The 16,955-nt window shown below is 41.2% G+C and overlaps 4 protein-coding genes across 7 annotated transcripts in view; 1 reads left to right on the top strand and 3 right to left on the bottom strand.

Moving 5' to 3' along the window:
* Positions 1 to 3,304, bottom strand: part of LOC311130101 (E3 ubiquitin-protein ligase ubr3-like) — a 62,675-nt gene extending 59,371 nt beyond the window's left edge. For all 3 annotated transcript variants that reach the window (XM_084162772.1, XM_084162773.1, XM_084162774.1), the window contains exon 1: positions 2,723 to 3,304. In XM_084162772.1, the coding sequence (XP_084018898.1) occupies positions 2,723 to 3,156 (434 nt within the window). In that variant the 5' untranslated portion in view covers positions 3,157 to 3,304. The remainder of the gene's footprint in view (positions 1 to 2,722) is intronic.
* Positions 3,305 to 3,540: 236 nt separating this feature from the next.
* Positions 3,541 to 6,610, top strand: mettl5 (methyltransferase 5, N6-adenosine). 2 transcript variants are annotated; one of them, XM_084162813.1, is made up of 8 exons: positions 3,662 to 3,747; positions 3,840 to 4,004; positions 4,267 to 4,381; positions 4,465 to 4,649; positions 4,733 to 4,815; positions 4,908 to 4,959; positions 6,004 to 6,053; positions 6,501 to 6,610. In XM_084162813.1, exons 2-8 carry the CDS (start codon positions 3,905 to 3,907, stop codon positions 6,540 to 6,542), a joined length of 627 nt encoding a protein of 208 aa, XP_084018939.1. In that variant the 5' UTR covers positions 3,662 to 3,747; positions 3,840 to 3,904; the 3' UTR covers positions 6,543 to 6,610. The 2 variants fall into 2 exon arrangements, with proteins under 2 accessions (XP_084018938.1, XP_084018939.1); XM_084162812.1 differs by having other exon boundaries at positions 3,541 to 4,004.
* On the bottom strand, positions 6,125 to 10,258 carry LOC311130121 (lupus La protein homolog B-like). Its single transcript, XM_084162804.1, has 12 exons — positions 10,075 to 10,258; positions 9,486 to 9,549; positions 9,250 to 9,353; positions 8,956 to 9,130; positions 8,761 to 8,868; positions 8,065 to 8,168; positions 7,893 to 7,964; positions 7,728 to 7,770; positions 7,340 to 7,477; positions 7,067 to 7,256; positions 6,862 to 6,981; positions 6,125 to 6,723 (listed from the first exon to the last, which is right to left on the bottom strand). Exons 2-12 carry the CDS (start codon positions 9,540 to 9,542, stop codon positions 6,629 to 6,631), a joined length of 1,206 nt encoding a protein of 401 aa, XP_084018930.1. The 5' UTR covers positions 9,543 to 9,549; positions 10,075 to 10,258; the 3' UTR covers positions 6,125 to 6,628.
* Positions 10,259 to 13,429: 3,171 nt separating this feature from the next.
* Positions 13,430 to 15,514, bottom strand: klhl23 (kelch-like family member 23; the record flags this gene model as incomplete). The annotated part of the gene is given in 4 exon segments (XM_084160995.1): positions 13,430 to 13,740; positions 13,830 to 13,982; positions 14,290 to 14,749; positions 14,753 to 15,514. Coding segments are annotated over 4 exon segments (1,686 nt in total).
* Between the last annotated feature and the right edge of the window lie 1,441 nt (positions 15,515 to 16,955).

Below are 16,955 nucleotides of genomic sequence, written 5' to 3'. Positions count from 1 at the left end.
TTCAACTGGGGCACCCTATAGAGTAAACCTCTCTGAGGGAGGTAGTGAGACAGTGCAAACTATAGACCTGAAGGAAGTAGTACAGATGGAGACGGAGTAAATAGATTTTAACCTGTGGTTGGAATGGATTCAGTATACGGTCTAAAGAGGACTGTTATGCCTGTAGGACAGCCAAACCAAGGTTAACAAATACTCCGTTCCCCTTGACAGGCTTTAACTCTCTGTCAGGTTTATCCTCCATGCAAGCCACCTGGGAATGTGGTGAAAGAGTCTTGTAGTAACTTGCACTATCTGTATCCCCCGATAACAAAGTCATCCCGACCTGGGTTGCCTCAGTTTGAAGTCACAGGGGATTCTTATTGTTTTTCTAGGACTAATAAGATAGGATACAGGGTAGGGCATCTTAGCTCCTGCTCCCACACAGAGAATATCACAACTAAAGAGACCATGACTAATCTCTCCTCTTTGTAGCAGCCAGAGGATTTTAGGAACCAAAACCAGGCCCGTGCTGACATCTGATGGTTGTGTGGTGATAACAGATTGTGAACTCACCTACATACGCAAACAATCAAACGTGTCAGAGACTGGTGAGTTGTCACGTAGAAAGTGGGACCTCCTCCCGGGATCCTTTGATGAAAGGATATATATATTGATGGGATAGCAGTACCTCGAGGGGTTCCAGAACAATTCAAAGCTAGGAATCAGATCGCAGCTGGGTTTGAATCAAGTATTTTCTGGTGGTCAACAATTAATAAAAACGTAGATTGGATAAATTATATTTACTATAACCAGCAAAGATTTATAAACCACACTCGTGATGCAATAAAGGGATTGGCTGAGCAGACAGCACCAACTAGCTTAATGACATGGCAGAATAGAATAGCTTTAGATATGCTTTTGGCTGAGCGGGACGGGGTTTGTGTTCTGTTTGGATCTCTGTGCTGTACTTTCATCTCCAACAACACAGCACCGGACGGGTCCGTGACCAAAGCGCTTCAGGGAGTGACCACGCTGGCGAACGAACTGGTTGAGAACTCTGGTATTGATAGCTCCATAAACGGTTGGTTTGATAACATATTTGGTAAATGGAAAACTATTGTTGTAACTATTCTGGGTGAAGTTATAGCTTCTATGGGTATACTTGTTCTTTGTGGATGTTGTCTTATTCCCTGTGTCTGAGGGTTGGTGAGAAAAGGAGATGGAGAAGGTGGTTTCCAAACAGATGGTGAGATACGGCCCAATCCCGGACTCCGACCTAAGGAATGAAACCAGGCTTGGTGGAGTGACACCCTAGAGGGTGTCTAAAGGGGGCAAAAATTTACTTCCCTGTTTATATTTTATGTTTTAATAATCTTATGTTTTGTGTTCTATTAATCCTGTGTTTTATGCTTTATTAATCAAGCTAACCATTGTGAATGTTTATCTTTCCTTATGTGAAGGTTTGAAGTTCCTGGGTGACTGGTAGCCAACCGTTTGCAAGTTGGGTGTAGATGGAAGGACTGAGGGTTTTTATTTTTCAGTATCATTATTGCCTATTAATAAAAGTGTGATTATTTTTGTTTGTATTGTATTTTAATGACTGACATCCTGTGTTTTCTTATTTTGGGTTCACACCCTAGTGGGTGTGAAAAGGGGGATTGTTGGGTTCTATTTTTCTCATAATTGGATCTGTATGTGATGAATAACTTAGAAGGAATGCATTAATGATAAGCATAGGTTTGTACTATACTGATATAAATTGTTTCACATAACAGGCTGTGATTCATGTAAGGAACGTTAGGGGGTAGGACAGATAAGACTTGTATTTCTTACAGATACGAACACTCTCTCTTTGTTGTCTGTGAAACCGTCCTTGAACGTAGGTACATAGAGTACAGATTGGAAGGGTGTCTTTTGGGTGCTGACTCTACAGGTTATTATGATAGCAACTTATGCCTGGGAACGGTGGAGCGCCAAGGGATTGGGACTAACCCGTGCGCCAACGGATTGGCTGAGTAAAGTCTAAACCACACTCAGTCCTTTACTCTGATTGGCCAACAGAAGAGGTGGGAACTCTCTGTCAGAGTATTTGAGAAAGAACCTGTAAACAATGGTTTAGTTCTCTGTCTGCCCTGCGTGGTATTTCAGTGAGCCCGTATACGAACCATCATACTTATCATACATACATTTTGCATATAATAAATTTAGCTTGGATTGAATATCTCTTGATTATGTTTTCTCTTATTCCAATACCAGATTTGAATTACGCAATTTCTAACAAAAGCTCATCTGACTGGTCAAAATACCAATTAGTGAAAAAGATCAGATTTGGGATGCCAGTCTAAACGCAGCCTATCTAGTACCCCCCTAAAATAAAGAATTTTTTTGTTAGGTTTTGTATAGCTAAATCTAAAGGTTAATGGTTTATCAAGCAATGCATGTTCAGTGACAACATACGTCAGTAAAATGATGGGGACCTGTCAAAACGGCACAGTTGCATGGTTTATAGCTAAATAAACTAGACTGACGCTCAGTAAGGCAGCATACTCCCACCTACTGTTGGTAGAACTTTGCTAGCTAGCTGCCCCATCATTTTTTTGAATTGTTTGATTGTCAGTTGCTGTCAAAAAATGCCAAGTATTAAGCATTGTCAATTAATTAGAAAGTCAATTACAATCTAGCTAGCTAGTTGACATTAGCTAGCTAACGTTAGCTAATAGCCAGCTAGCGCTCTTAAACTTACCCAGTTTCTCGCATGACATTACTGTCTCCACAGTCACAGGCCCCACCAGCCTGGCTCCTGAACATATTGAAATCATGGCCTGTGTGATCGCCGTTGTTAAAACACTCTGCACAGAGTGACATGCAAGGAGAAATGCCACAAGTCCGACAGCGGTATGCCACAAAATTGGCTGTCCAAACCAAGCCACATAAAGTAGCATTGTCATAGGACCGGAACGTTTTGCAGAACTCCTCGAAACCTTCTCCGCCTGCTATTAGACATTTGCACCAGTCAAGAGCCTCGGTGTCTGCCGCTGTCTTTTCTGGATTAAGAACACAATCAAGCAGCTCTTGAAGTTGTCGGACACCAGAGCTGTTGTCAGTCCGATTAAGGTCTGCCTTTAAATGGGCAGCAGTAGATTTCTTGTCCCGGCGTATCAGCAACGCCGCCATCATGTACTCTGGCTTGTTGTACACAAATTAATTTTTGTTGTCTTGTTGCTACCTTCTCGTGATTTCTCGCGATACATTTCGATATTGTGTTCACTGGTTGTGTTCCGCGTCTATTGTGTTCAACCCAATGACGTATATAAATCATTGGTTCAAACTCACTGACTTGACTTCATTGCAAATCAACATCCAGTTTGGCAAGTGGTCAAGCTGTGTCGTAGTTTCGGCTACTGTTGTCCCGTAGGTAGCTGATCAACCGTGACCATGCAATTTTGTGGACCAAAAGTTATATAGACAAACCATCACAACCTACAATTACAGTAAACTAGCTAATCCTTAACTAGATAATGATAATTCCAGTGGTGGCAGTAAATAGTGGAATATGAAAATGTTATGCATGTTTTGCATTGCAAAAACTCGACGGTCATAGAGCGGTACTGTTTTCCTTAGCGTCTGTTGCACTTCGGATTGTTTTCATTGAGACCCCACTATTGCGGAAGTGTCACTCTGTACACACTCCCCGTGGCTCTGAAGAGGGGTGTGCTGTGAGTTCCATCTTTTGATGCCATATTCTAGCTCAAACTTGGCCAGCAGAAGGTAAAAAATAAAACCGACTCTTGGATTGCATTTACAGGCAGCAGCTATCGAGCACAAGCTAGCTTCCTTGATTGCTGTTGTCTTTCCGATAGGGCTCTGGGCGTTGAGTGTCTGTGACGTTAGCTGTTAGCAGGTCAACGTTTGCTATACAGCCAGTATGAAACTGAAAGAGTTGGAAAGTTGCCTTCAACAAGTGGACGCTTTTGAAGAACCTAAGATTCTTCTTGAACAATATCCAACCAGCCCTCACATTGCAGGTAAGACTACTCCACATTAATCAATACAGGTGGCCCACTAAAGCTATGACATTACAAACGTTTGTTGTTCAAGTTAAAGGTAGACTCAGCCACAGCCAGCCATATGACATCGGAGCGACTTCTTGCTTAAATGTCAACTACAACATTAATCTGCCAAAACCTCCTAATGGCTCTTCACAATTTGTTTGCATGCCAATTGGAATTTTATGGTAATTCTAATTGCAGAGTCTAACTTTAGTAATTTAAACATGTATCTTTTCAGCATGTATGCTTTATACAATCCACAACACATTTGATGACATCGAGGGCAAATTGGTTGCAGATTTGGGATGCGGATGTGGCGTTCTTAGCATTGGAGCAGCAATGCTTGATGCAGGGTAAGAAAATAACACAAACTGTCTGTGAAGAAAAGTTATTGTACTGGAGTATTTATCTAACCACTCGCCTTGTTCTCTTACAGTTTGTGTGTTGGGTTTGACATTGATGACGATGCACTGGAGATATTCAAAAGGAACTCTGAGGAATTTGAGCTGACCAACATAGACCTGATCCAGTGTGACATGTGCTCCCTGAGATCCCATGCATATGCCAAGAAATTTGACACTGTGATAATGAATCCTCCGTTTGGCACCAAACACAACCAAGGTGAGATCATTTCACATTTAAAAGTTAATAAAACAACCTATTGATATGTGATATAAACCTTGATTGCTTTCTCAAAAATAAAGGTATGGACATGCAGTTTCTGAGGACCGCTTTAACTATGGCAACAACAGCAGTATATTCCCTTCACAAAACAGCAACACGAGGTGTAAGTTGTCAGAACACTCAATCATGGTGTACTACTCTTTCATCAACTTCTGTCATGAGTGTTGTCCAATTCCTCTTTTTGCCTAATTGCAGCACATACAGAAGAAAGCAAGTGACTGGGGAGTAAAAATGGAAGTAATAGCAGGTAACAGAAATGTCACAATGAAGCAGTGTTGTAGTACTCGAGTCCAGGACTCGAGATCCTATTTATTACTTCTGACTCGCCTTCCTGTGACTTGTTTTTGCACTTGTACTGGATAGGCTACTATAAGCAAAATATTAGCAGCACTGGGTGCGCAGAGCAGCGAGATTTCAGTTTTCTAGCAGTGGGAAGGACACACTGACGTGTGGGCAGGCTCCGCCTCCAATCATAGGCTGCGCAAGCGACTCTTGCTTCCTCGTAACCACCAGTCACCAGCCTACTATTTAGCTTTGCCTGGTTAAGAAACAAACTGGTTTACGAAATTGAAAACAATAGTATTGAGTTTAAAAGTAAAACAGTCTAGCCATGTCATTCTCTCCCCTTGAGTATAGAAAAGTAGGCTGTTTGAATTTCATATCTCTACCCTCCCACTTTCTTTCCCCACTGCATCCCATAGCCAGGTCTCCCTTTACTTTCCACTCCCCAAAAAAAACTCTACACAAAAAAATCTACACATCAGTGGGTGACTACAAAAAAATTAGAGCTGAGAGCCTGTTTATTATTGACAATCTTGAACATTAAATAAAGTGTGTGAAGGACATGTTTCATAGGCTATTGCAGGCAATTATCACCATTGGGCAACAGAATAAAAATATTTGCTTTACTTCAATGCTCACAAGTCTTCCTGCCAGCCTGCCACAAGTTTTTGCTGGGCAGATTTATGCCAAATCAAGGTGCGAATATACTGTAGCAGCAAACAACCAGCACTAACCAAACTGTCTAAAGAACCCTGAATCATTTGTTTTGCTTTCACTTTATTTTTAAGTGCACATAAACCAATGTTAATGTATTTGTTGTTGAACTCAGACTTGGACCAGGACTTGATCGTCAGCCATAGAAACTCTACCATTGGTGACTAACTTAGCCATAGGGACTTGTGACTCTACCACAGCGGACTCAAGGTTTAGTGACTCGACTTAAACACTGCAGTGGAGGTGCTGAACAAGTACACGTAAATCAAACCTGACAGTGTGTTTCTCTCCTTAGAGCTAAGATATGACTTGCCAGCATCCTACAAGTTCCACAAAAAGAAATCGGTAAGAGGCAAATGTTGTCAAGTCTGTGTACCTTTGTTTCACCAAGTGCTTTGAGAATATGCTTCTGAGAATAACTTAAAATCAAACTTTATTGGCTATTCACAAAAGTAAACTTGAAAGGAACAAGATCTGTGCTTTTGGACTCAACCGTATACACATGATTTAAAATAATTGAGGAAAAATAAAATGGCACTCTGATTAACATGTTTCTATTGACATGCACATCTTTGTATGGAGGCGACAAACAGGTGTAATATGCTCCTGCTGAAATGAAATTATAATGTTCAGACGCAGTCAACACAACGAATGAAATCCATATTTAAATAAGACAATCCCATAAAGTATGTTCAGGGTAGAAATTGATAGGTATTGACAATGTAAGATGCACACCACATTACTGATAAGGGCTGAAAACTTTCCAGTCTTACATTCTAAATTGTTTTCTAGGTTGACATCAAGGTGGACTTTCTACGATTTTCCACAACATGAAGCCTCCACTGGAATGGAATAAAGTTGTTTTCAATGGGTTTCTTTTCAAATAAAATGTTTCAATGAGATGTGCTAGTACATCATTTCTAAGAACCATTTTCAGTTTTGACAACTTTTGCAGCTGGAGCATCAGCATCTTTGCACACTCCTTCAAGGGCTCGCTTCTTTGGGCTAGGAGGTGCTATTGGAGAAATGGAAGTTAAAAGGAAAATATTAGATACTCAATTGTTCCAAAGTTTCTCATTGAGCATTGGCAGACAGACATTTGTCTCAGCAGAATCCTAGCATGATATTGCTTGATTAACAGAACTGCTCTTACCGTCATCATTATCACTATCATCAAATTTGGTCTTTCTGCCTTGGTAATGTGATTTGCCATCACGTCCACCCCTGTCCCTTCGTCCTCCTCTCCCCCCTCTCCCACCTGATTTTCGACCACCTGTAAAGAGAGAAGAGGAAATGCACCATCAGATCAGAAATATGACATTATGAAAAAAAAAAAAAAAAAAATTGAACTCAGTTACCTCTACCACCTCTACGTTTGTTGAGAGATTCCTGTTGGTCTTCAATTATCTTTTTCAGAGCTTCCCTCTCTGCATCTCCCTCCACCACCTCCCACGTAACGTCTTCGTCTTTAATTTTCAAGTTTCCTCCACTTGCTTCCTTGGCCTTATCAAGAGCTTCCTTGGCACTCACTTTGAAGAGGATGGTACCCTTTAAGATAAATAATTATTTCCTATGACATTCATTTGTAATTGAAGGGTGGTTCAAATGGTTTATTACACTGCAATTCTTACCTCTTTGGCGCCCCTGGTGAAATCAATCCATTTGATTTGACCATGACCTGAGAACACCTCGTGAAAGTCCTCTCTTGAAACACTGTCAAGATTGCCTGAGAACTTCAACAGGCATCCGGTCTGCTCGTCCAGAGATTTCTACAGTGTAAAATAAAGCAGAGGACCATTAGTGAACAACTTTAAACCTCCCTGTTTTGGGAAGAAAAATACAATGGGTTCCTGTTCAATAGAAGCAAACAGGAGAAAAACATCTTGAATTGGAGGTGGTGCTACACCAACTTCTCCAATAAGAACAGATTTGCCAGTTTCAAAATGTTTAGCCCTAATGAAGATGACCCCTTCAAAACATCTCAATAAGGATTTGTGATAGCACTTCCAGAGATCTTACCATTTCCTCTTCCTCTGCTTGTTTTTGTTTTTCGTCCTTGTCACTGTAAAACAAATTTAATTTGGAACAATTTACTTTACCATAGAAATACACTACAGAAAAAACAAACATGATTGAATGATAAAATGTAAAAATGTAATGATTAATGGTCAGTAATGTGCTCACTGTTTAGCTTTAGCCTTTGCCTCTGCTTTCAACAGTTTTCTATCCTCCGTTTTCTTTGCATGGTACTCCTCTCTGAAAACACAAGAGCGGAGTTAATTCTATTCATATCCTCTTCACCAGTATCAATAGGTCATATTAGAGACTTGGTAATTGTAGCTTAGCCTCAACCTACCTTGAAAGTACAATCATTTCATTTTCTTTGAATGATTTGGTGTCTGTGCGTGCTAGGAACTGCTTTGATGCTTCTTCAGTGTCAAAAACCAGGAATACTGAGCCCTGAAAATGGATGGAGATGCTGAGTGTTTTGTAGTACACGCATTTGTTAAATCTTAAATGGAAAAAAATATCTCCTGACAAATCTTACAAATGTTCTATAAATCTGTCCTGCAGAGTGTGCGGTCCTTTGGTCTGATATGAGTGTTTTAAAACATGCGAGCGCAAGACCAAGTCAAGCTTCAGCGCTTGATCAAGACGGCGGGATGGATAATTGGCATAGATCAAGAATTGGCCACCAACCTGTACACAAAACTCATCCTCCTAAAACTTGAAAGCATTTTACAGGACAGTACTCATCCCCTTCACTCAAAACTCAGTCACAGCAGCTGCCGGACAAGGGGAAAGACTTCTTCAAAATAAAATCTAAACTGACAGATATGGGGACTCTTATTCCAATAGCCATTAGGCTGTATAATGGATAGTCTGTTGGTCGCTCGAGTATACAGCATATTGCACTTTCACTTTAAATGTGTAGCTATAGCACTTTCAATTAATTATTGTGTGTAGTTTCTGTGTTTTCATGTACTGTCTTTTTAAGCACATGACCAAATGAATTTCCCCCTAGTGGGATAATAAAGTTGATCTGAATCACCTTGAAATTCTTTTGGAAGTTTCGTCTCATCTGAATGTTTTCTATGACGCCTTTCCCTTTCAGCCACCCCTCGATTTCATCAAGGGTTGTCTCCAACGGAAAACCTTTCTGGAAGATAGAAAATGTTTAACATACATACAAACACAGGGCTCCAAACAGCTGTAATAAGGTGCATCTCGAATCTTGGAAACGTACAATGTACACAGATTTGTGTTTGAGGGTATCTTTGTACTTGTCGTTCAGTTCTGGTAAGGGCTTGCTTGAAATTCTCCTGATTTTTGTCTTATCCTCACTCAATTCCAAAAGGCCAGTCTGGGATTTCTTCAGAGACTCAACAATTACGTTGTGATCGGTTGTCAAGCATTTCAGTCTGAAAATAATGAGAGGGGAGTTAGGAATCATGTTATAGCGAACAATAAAAAAAATATGTATGTAGGCCTTACCAAGTCCCAAGCTTCAATTGATAAAAGAAGAGTAAATTGCACAAACCTGTTAAACTTGAGCATGGTTTCCAGGGTCACCCATCCGTCATCGAGCTGCAACTGTTCTTTGAGGAACTTGTCTCTTGGAAGGTTGTGATCACCGAAGTAGTACTTTGAAGATAAATAAATAAAAACATGCGTAAATCAGGGATGACCAGCATTATCCAGGTTAGCTGTCAGTATATACCACCATATTTTATTATACAGCTACAGTATAATACATTTTGCTATGACATAAAATACCTCAATCTGTTGTGCCACCTTCTTCTCAAGTTCAGACATTTCTTGAATTTCTGCCATGATGAGTCTGAAAAAAAGAAGTCAAAGGTGGAGTATTTATTAGATCAAAAGGAGACAAATCAATATTATTGATTTATAAGCAACACTAACCAAATGGGAAATGCTTTAGCTAGATGCACGAGCCGTGCCAACTAATTACACAACGGACATGCACATGAGGTCTGCGTGGGGAAAAGCATTTGCTTGCCCACGTTTTCACTCCTGACTGAAGACAGTCATGTTACCCAGCCTAACAAGCTACCTAGTACTATATAAAGCCCATATTAATTAATTTCGTTCACTAGTGGTTACAGTAACATAGCCTCTAAATTCAACCGAAGACATGAACTAACGGGCAGTTTAGTGTGGCCAGCACGTACATGAAATGCCTCGCTCTGTCAGCTAACTCGTTACGTTAGCTTGCTAGCTAGCTAGCGTGCAACGGTTTCTTTCGCCACAGGCCTCTAAAATACAAGATAGGACGGTTCTTTACCAAATAAGATGATTTGCACAGGAAGATCAAACGCTGGCTAATTGTAACATATTTACTTACTGTGATATATTGACTTGCTACCTGCAGAGATGAATGTTGATCAGAAGGCTTTCTTCCTTCCACACAAGCTAAATCCCGTTTGCAAGCAGGTTGGTTGTCCTGCGTGCTACGGAGAACGTTGATGGCCAAAACAAATTGCTTTGGTATGCTGTTTTGCGTTCTGCACTGCAGCCTATGCTACAGTGCCGCCTAACTTCTTTGTCTTCGATGAGGTTTAACGGCGGTTGGCATCCAATAAATGTTGCATTACCGCCACCTACTAGTCTGGATTATAACTCCCTTATACTTTGCTTGAAAAATATATATAAAAAAATTCAACAAATACCCTACCATCTAACACTACTCACAAAAAATAAAATGTAAAAAACAAAAAATACCATACACCACTATTTAGATCTATTTAGTCCTACTTCAGGCCAACAGCCTGAAAGGATGGGACACCACCACTTAACGCACCCTGTAACTCTTCTGATGTCAAGTCTCGCACACCCAAATATCTCTCTGCAGCTACCACCACAACCTCTATTTTCTGCGACTTACGTTCCATCCCTGCAGTACCGTTAACCATTGCTATAAATGCCAAAAATCCAATCTTACTGAAACTTATATCACTTGTTGGTTTATCCCTATGTATTGGTACAGACCTACTACTCACACCACTCCTCTCAGGATCCCTCCCCCTTGACCCATCTTCCTCTACTTTCTTCACTGCCTCAGCATATGACAACTTCTGCACTACTCTATCCCTGGAAACCTCAACCTGCCTCTCGCATGGGACATTTCTGATCCCCAGCCCCATGGGCACCCATACAATTAACACATACCACTACTTTCCCCAATGTTACACATTCCTTTGTCTCATGCCCTGCTGCATACTTCTCACACTTAGGAACCTCCCTCCTACAAACTGCTACCACATGCCCATAAGCTTGACACCTGTAACAACGTAATGTATTCGGCACAAAAGCTTGTACAGGATAACTTATATATCATAACATTACTTTGTCGGGCAAAGACTCAACATCAAAACTCAAAAAAGAACAGACAATGACTCTTCTGTTTCTCCACTCACGCCACCCTGTCTGCATCGCACCAAACGAGGAGCATTACAAACACCGGGAATCTTCCCCTTCAGTTGTTCAGCTTTCAGATTTACCGCTACCCCAGTAATCACTCCGATTCCACAGCACCCAACTCTGTTTTCACCCACCCTGAAACCACAAATGGATCAGCCAAAAGGCAAGGGTCCACTTTTTCCAAAAACATAACTCCTATTTTCACAGACTCATCTTTATCCTGACCCTCTGTGCAAGCCACGGGCTCAGAGAACTTCAGGACACCTACCACCTCTTCGCCCTCATTCACTTCCATTTCTCCTCCTGACTTCAACTCACTCTGCTTACACTTTCTACCATCCTTCTTTAACAAACCATCTCCCTTTTTCCCGCCATTTTTAACCGACTCAAGTTCACCCTCTCTCTCTTAGACCTCCTCTGCCTCTCTTTTACCCTCCATTCCTCCTCCGTATTCCAATAATAATATAATATAATATAATATGTCATTTAGCAGACGCTCTTATCCAAAGCGACTTACAGTCATGCGTGCATACATTTTTGTGTATGGGTGGTCCCGGGGATCGAACCCACTACCTTGGCGTTACAAGCGCCATGCTCTACCAGCTGAGCTACAAAGGACCACGTATAAGTCTCCTTATGATAATACTGCACTTCTCCTGACATACATCTTGTTCTTGCCTTGTCAACGGACGCCATTTAACCGGCTGTCACAATCTCCGTACATTCAGCACGAACCAGCAGCTGCTTCGTCGTTGATGTTCTTCTTTATTAATAGCTACCGAGACGCTTTTCCATTTCAAACAAGCGCGCTCTCTTTAACCCAGATTCCTCGATTCGCTTGCTCAGACCCTGTCCTCCCTCCCCCTCTCCCTCTCTCCCCCTCTCCCTCTCCCCCTCTCCCTCTCTCCCTCCCTCCCTCTCTCTCCCCCTCTCCCTCCCCCCCCTCTCCCCCTCTCCCTCCCTCCCCCTCCCTCTCCCCCTCTCCCTCTCCCCCTCTCCCCCTCTCCCTCCCTCCCTCCCTCTCCCCCCCCCCCTCCCTCCCTCCCTCTCCCCCCCCTCCCTCTCCCCCTCTGCCTTTTCTTCCTAACTAGGCTACCAACCGCCTTCTTGTTTTTTCGCCAACCAGCGCCACCTAACTTCTGCTGAAGTAGTTTATGGCCAAAGGTTTTGGTAAATATTTTATTTACATGTGTTAATTGATTTAATTGATTCAGTGGGCAGAATTCACACATCAGTCTACGAAATCAGTGAACATACAACCACCACATCTATGTGCATCATCTTGTAGATTAAAGCTGCAATATGTAGCTTTTTGGGCGGCTTGACCAAATTAAATTGAAATATGAGTTAGTGAGCCGTCATTCTCCTTGAAAGCAAGTCTAAGAAGCTGTAGATATGTTCTATGTGTACCATTTCTATGCTTCTGTTCTTAAGTTTCGTTTTTGCATCTTTTACTTTCTTTTGTAAACCAGCTTCAAACAGCTGAAAATACAATATTTTTGTTTATTGAAAAATTTCCCAGTGGTTTAGATAGTACAATGATTATCTACATTATACTTCCATGTTTTGTCACATAAACTGAAATTAGCCATACTATTACAATTTCAGCAACCAGAAAATGGCAGAGCAATTTCTGCATATTGCATCTTTAAAGTTACATTTATCAAGTCAAATCATGTGCATACTGCATCAATCAACCGCAGACTGTTGCAACGTTTAGGCAGTGGTCTGCTTCAGCCTATACATTTTTGCATCCATAATCATCAGTTTGGTTTTTATCGACAGCTGTTTTAGTTCATTATTTTTACATTCAGAATCAGAGGTCTCCACAAAGGAAACCTGAATAATTGTGCATACCCAAAACCCTAAGATTCAGATGTATGGTTGATGACATTTGTGCTTCAAATGTAGAGATTTGTCTAAAAACAGCGTGCATATCTAGTGCTCTATCAGGTTTACCAGTCTAAGCCAAAATTACACAAATGGTAATGTAAAGTGCATGAGAACCAGTGTGTTAGATATAGGCCATTCAATGTAAGTGGATTGAAAAGTATGTGCTCTTTTTGTAATATTAAACCAGCAGCAATAATTTGTCACTGAACATTCATTTTGGCCAATTGGGTATAAAAGATACTCTAAATAATGTCACTTTTTGTAAAAAGATTCTTAGCACCTGTCACACACATACATAGCCCCTGCCACTCATGGGCGGTATGGCACGAAGGAACTGCATCCACGGGATTTAGTTGATGTTTGTTGTAAAAGTACATTGAAAAACACTACACACTGTAAATACAAATGCATCCGTGTGTTCTTGCTGGGCTAGGGAGGCTTCCCACAACCTCCCAGGTGTCCAGCTCTGGGTCATACTTCTCAATGCTCTGCAGATATGTCCCCTTTGAATAGGAATATCCCCCTGTCACATAGATGCAGCCATTGATCACTACAGCACCACACTCCATCCTCCTCTCCTTCATCACTGACAACTGCCTCCACTCATCTCTCTCTGGATCGTAGCAGTCTGTGATCGTAGTCTGTCCTCCCACCAAGTACAGCTTGTTGTTCAGAGAAACAGAGCACAGGCCATACTCTGAAAGCATAAAGACAATGATTTCCTTACTAAATATTATTTCATACAAATTAAAATAAAATGCCCACTTCCCTCAAAATCTATCATACCTGGATGAGGACTTATTGTGACAATGTTCCACTCATTTATGTCTGGCCTGTAGGCCTGAATTTTTTCATAGGTGCTGCTTCCTCTGGATCCATAGTGGCCACCGGTCACATAGATTGTGTCATTCATGACACAAGCAGTGGCATTTCCTACACCTTTGAAAGAGGAAGCATTTGATCAAAAACAGTGAACAGCCAAAACAATCCTGATTTCATTAGTACTACTCAGTAAAATATTTTGCATGTTATTTGAATATGCAGAATAACTTGAAAGTAATTATTTACAGGTCAATGGCTGAGAATCAAATAGAGTGAATGAGTGGCCAAAATAGCTTTTGGCCCAACCATGTGAAACTGACAAGTTCAAGGGCAATACTAGAGCAACACAGGCTTGCATGTTTGCTTAGGTGTCTTCTCATTGTAACAAACTCCCTGTACAGTGGTTCTGTTTATGTTTTCATACCTTGTATCATGTTGGCTGTAGGGAACCATTTCTTTTTTAAGGGGTCATAGAATTCAGTCTCAAGTTGTATAGCTCCTCCTCTGTACCCTCCTATGGCATAGATACAGCCATGTAAAGCCACAGAACAGTGGTAGTATCTGGCAGTGATCATGGGGCATCCCTCGGTCCACTCATTACAATCACCATTATAAATCCAAACTGTGTCCAGGGCTTCAATAGTCTCAGTCTTATAACCCCCAGTCACATAAATATTTGCCCCGAGTAAAGATACACTATAGCTCTCCCTTGTCTGGTCAGGCATATCTTTTCCTTGCACCCATGTGTTGCTTATTGGATCCCATATGTGGACTTCACAGAGTGGATGCCAGTAGTACCCTCCAATAACATACATGCTTGAGGACAGTTTCTTCCTGCTCGCTGAAGTCTCTTTGCAGTTGGACTTCAAAGCGTTGATAATCAATTACCTTACTTTTCCCTCATTGCCCAGTAAGCATTGTCTCTGTACATCCAGGGCAGTCTTGAAGTACATCTCATCCAGCTCAAGATGGATACAACAGAGTAGGTCCTGAACGTGATCAATACGGTTAACAACGTCATGGGTGACCCATTTGACCACGGCATCCAAGAGAACTTCATCCTTCCATACGTTGAGGTTCTTAAGAGACATGACTGAACTCAGCTTGTCGTAGTCCACCTCCAAGAACTCCTCCTGCTGTATGAGTTCCTCAAACCTGCTGAGCATTACCCTTCGTGCCTCCCGCTCCAGCTCAGGGCAGATGTGCAGCTCAGCAAAAGAGTGCATACCCAGGCAGTTGTCCACATCCAGGAAGCGTATAAGGAAGTCTTCGCAAGCCTTCTTCACTGAGCTGAACTGTAAGAGGTCTGCTGCCTCCAGCAGGCTCTGTACATTTGTCTCAGTGATGTTCACCTTGGAAGTGTATACGTAATTCACCAAAGCACTCAGAACTTCATAATCAATCCCAGTCAGTTTGATGAGGTTGTTTGACCGCTCCTTCATGTCGGCTGTGAACATGACTTTGAAATAAGAGCTGCGAGCTGACAATGCTGCCTTGTGACAGTAAAATACTTGTCCTGTGGCACATTGTAGGGTGATGTCGGTGAATATGCCACCGAGGTAGAACTCTCTCAGAGCATCCAATAGTTCATTTGGATGGGTGATGTCACAAAAGTCATAAATGTAGCTTTCTTTTCCTTTGTCTGACATAGTGGCTAAAAAATGAAGAGAAGATAGAACATATCATTTATTGGGTTAATACATTATGTGGGGGGGGGGCATACTTTTGTGGTGTTCATTTCTTGTGCCATTTAATTTACTATAGGCCTAAGAACATGTGAAAACAACTAACATCTGATAGCATTTAATGGCTTTTCTTTACATATTGGCTTCCATCTTTACCACAACATAGGCTACTACAATATTAGGGCTATTTATATCTATACACACATGAGTAGGCTACGATCTGAGAGTGCAATAAAGGCTCTCATGTCATCAGCACAGGACATGATTTTCTACTCTCAAACCACTGGATTTTAAACATTATTCACAACATTGTATCAATCATTAATCTTCAAATCCATATTCCCTCATTCACGTTTACCTTTCCACCGTATAATGGCATGAATTGTGCTTTCTGGACTGAAACAGGCGCTCGCAGACACTAACCTCAAATTAGCTCTCAGGACGTTTGCTGCACAACGCTGTCCTATTTTGGTATCTGTGTATAGTTGGAGAGGCGCCGGCTGTCACCCTGCTCCATATACTCCAGCCTGCTTTCCAGATAATAGGCTACATACAACCAGCCAAGTAGACTGCTTCAGCGAATCACCGTTCCCGTTATTCCCTGGACACACGTTCTCCTACCACGGCAATGGTTGAGTAAAGACGGCATCGATGCGCACAAGTAGAATCCTACCCCCAAGTGAACCAAAAAATAGTATGGTTGGTAGTTTATTTTAATTTGATTGAGGAATTCCCCCACTGCAGAGTCACTTCCCATTCAGTCTCTTTCGTTGCCATGGCAGCTTTAGCCTAATCCTAATAGGGATTAACATTGCATAATCTAAAGAGAGATTGTAGTGTGGTGCCATGAACAAGCCACGCGTCAAACCTTATGACCAACAATGATTTTGTGGTTCACAACCTCACTGCTAAGTAAAATAATCTAAGTGATGGACATCTGACTTTAGCTGTTGAAATAACGGGACATTTATTAAATATACAGTACACTAAAGGCTGGTAGACTAACATTGCAGATTTCATCTCTATTGCACCAAGGGAATATTTTATACTAGAAATAGGCTAGTCACCATAGAAACATAGGGTGCATAGAAAATGTATATGAGTTTATTGGTCAGTTGAGATGGGTTGTTTTTTTGTTTCCCATTTCAGCTACCCTCCTACTGGTGTGCTGACATTGAGAAAATTTAGCAACATGGGCAAATAGAGAATACAAGAAAATATAAACAATTGTAATAATGTAAACAGGTTTTTATTAAATTCTACATATAGTCAGCATCTCTCCAATAGAAATGACATTTTTAGTAACATTTTTTCTAGATGTGTAATGTTTAATAAAACACAAATACTTCTACGTGTTGTAAACTAAGTATTGAAATGCTAAAAGGCCAAAAGAAGCCATTTAGAT

The sequence above is a fragment of the Coregonus lavaretus genome (genome assembly GCF_964263955.1).
Source record: "Coregonus lavaretus genome assembly, chromosome: 5".
NCBI lineage: Eukaryota > Metazoa > Chordata > Actinopteri > Salmoniformes > Salmonidae > Coregonus > Coregonus lavaretus.
This window is presented reverse-complemented; position numbering and strand designations above follow the sequence as displayed.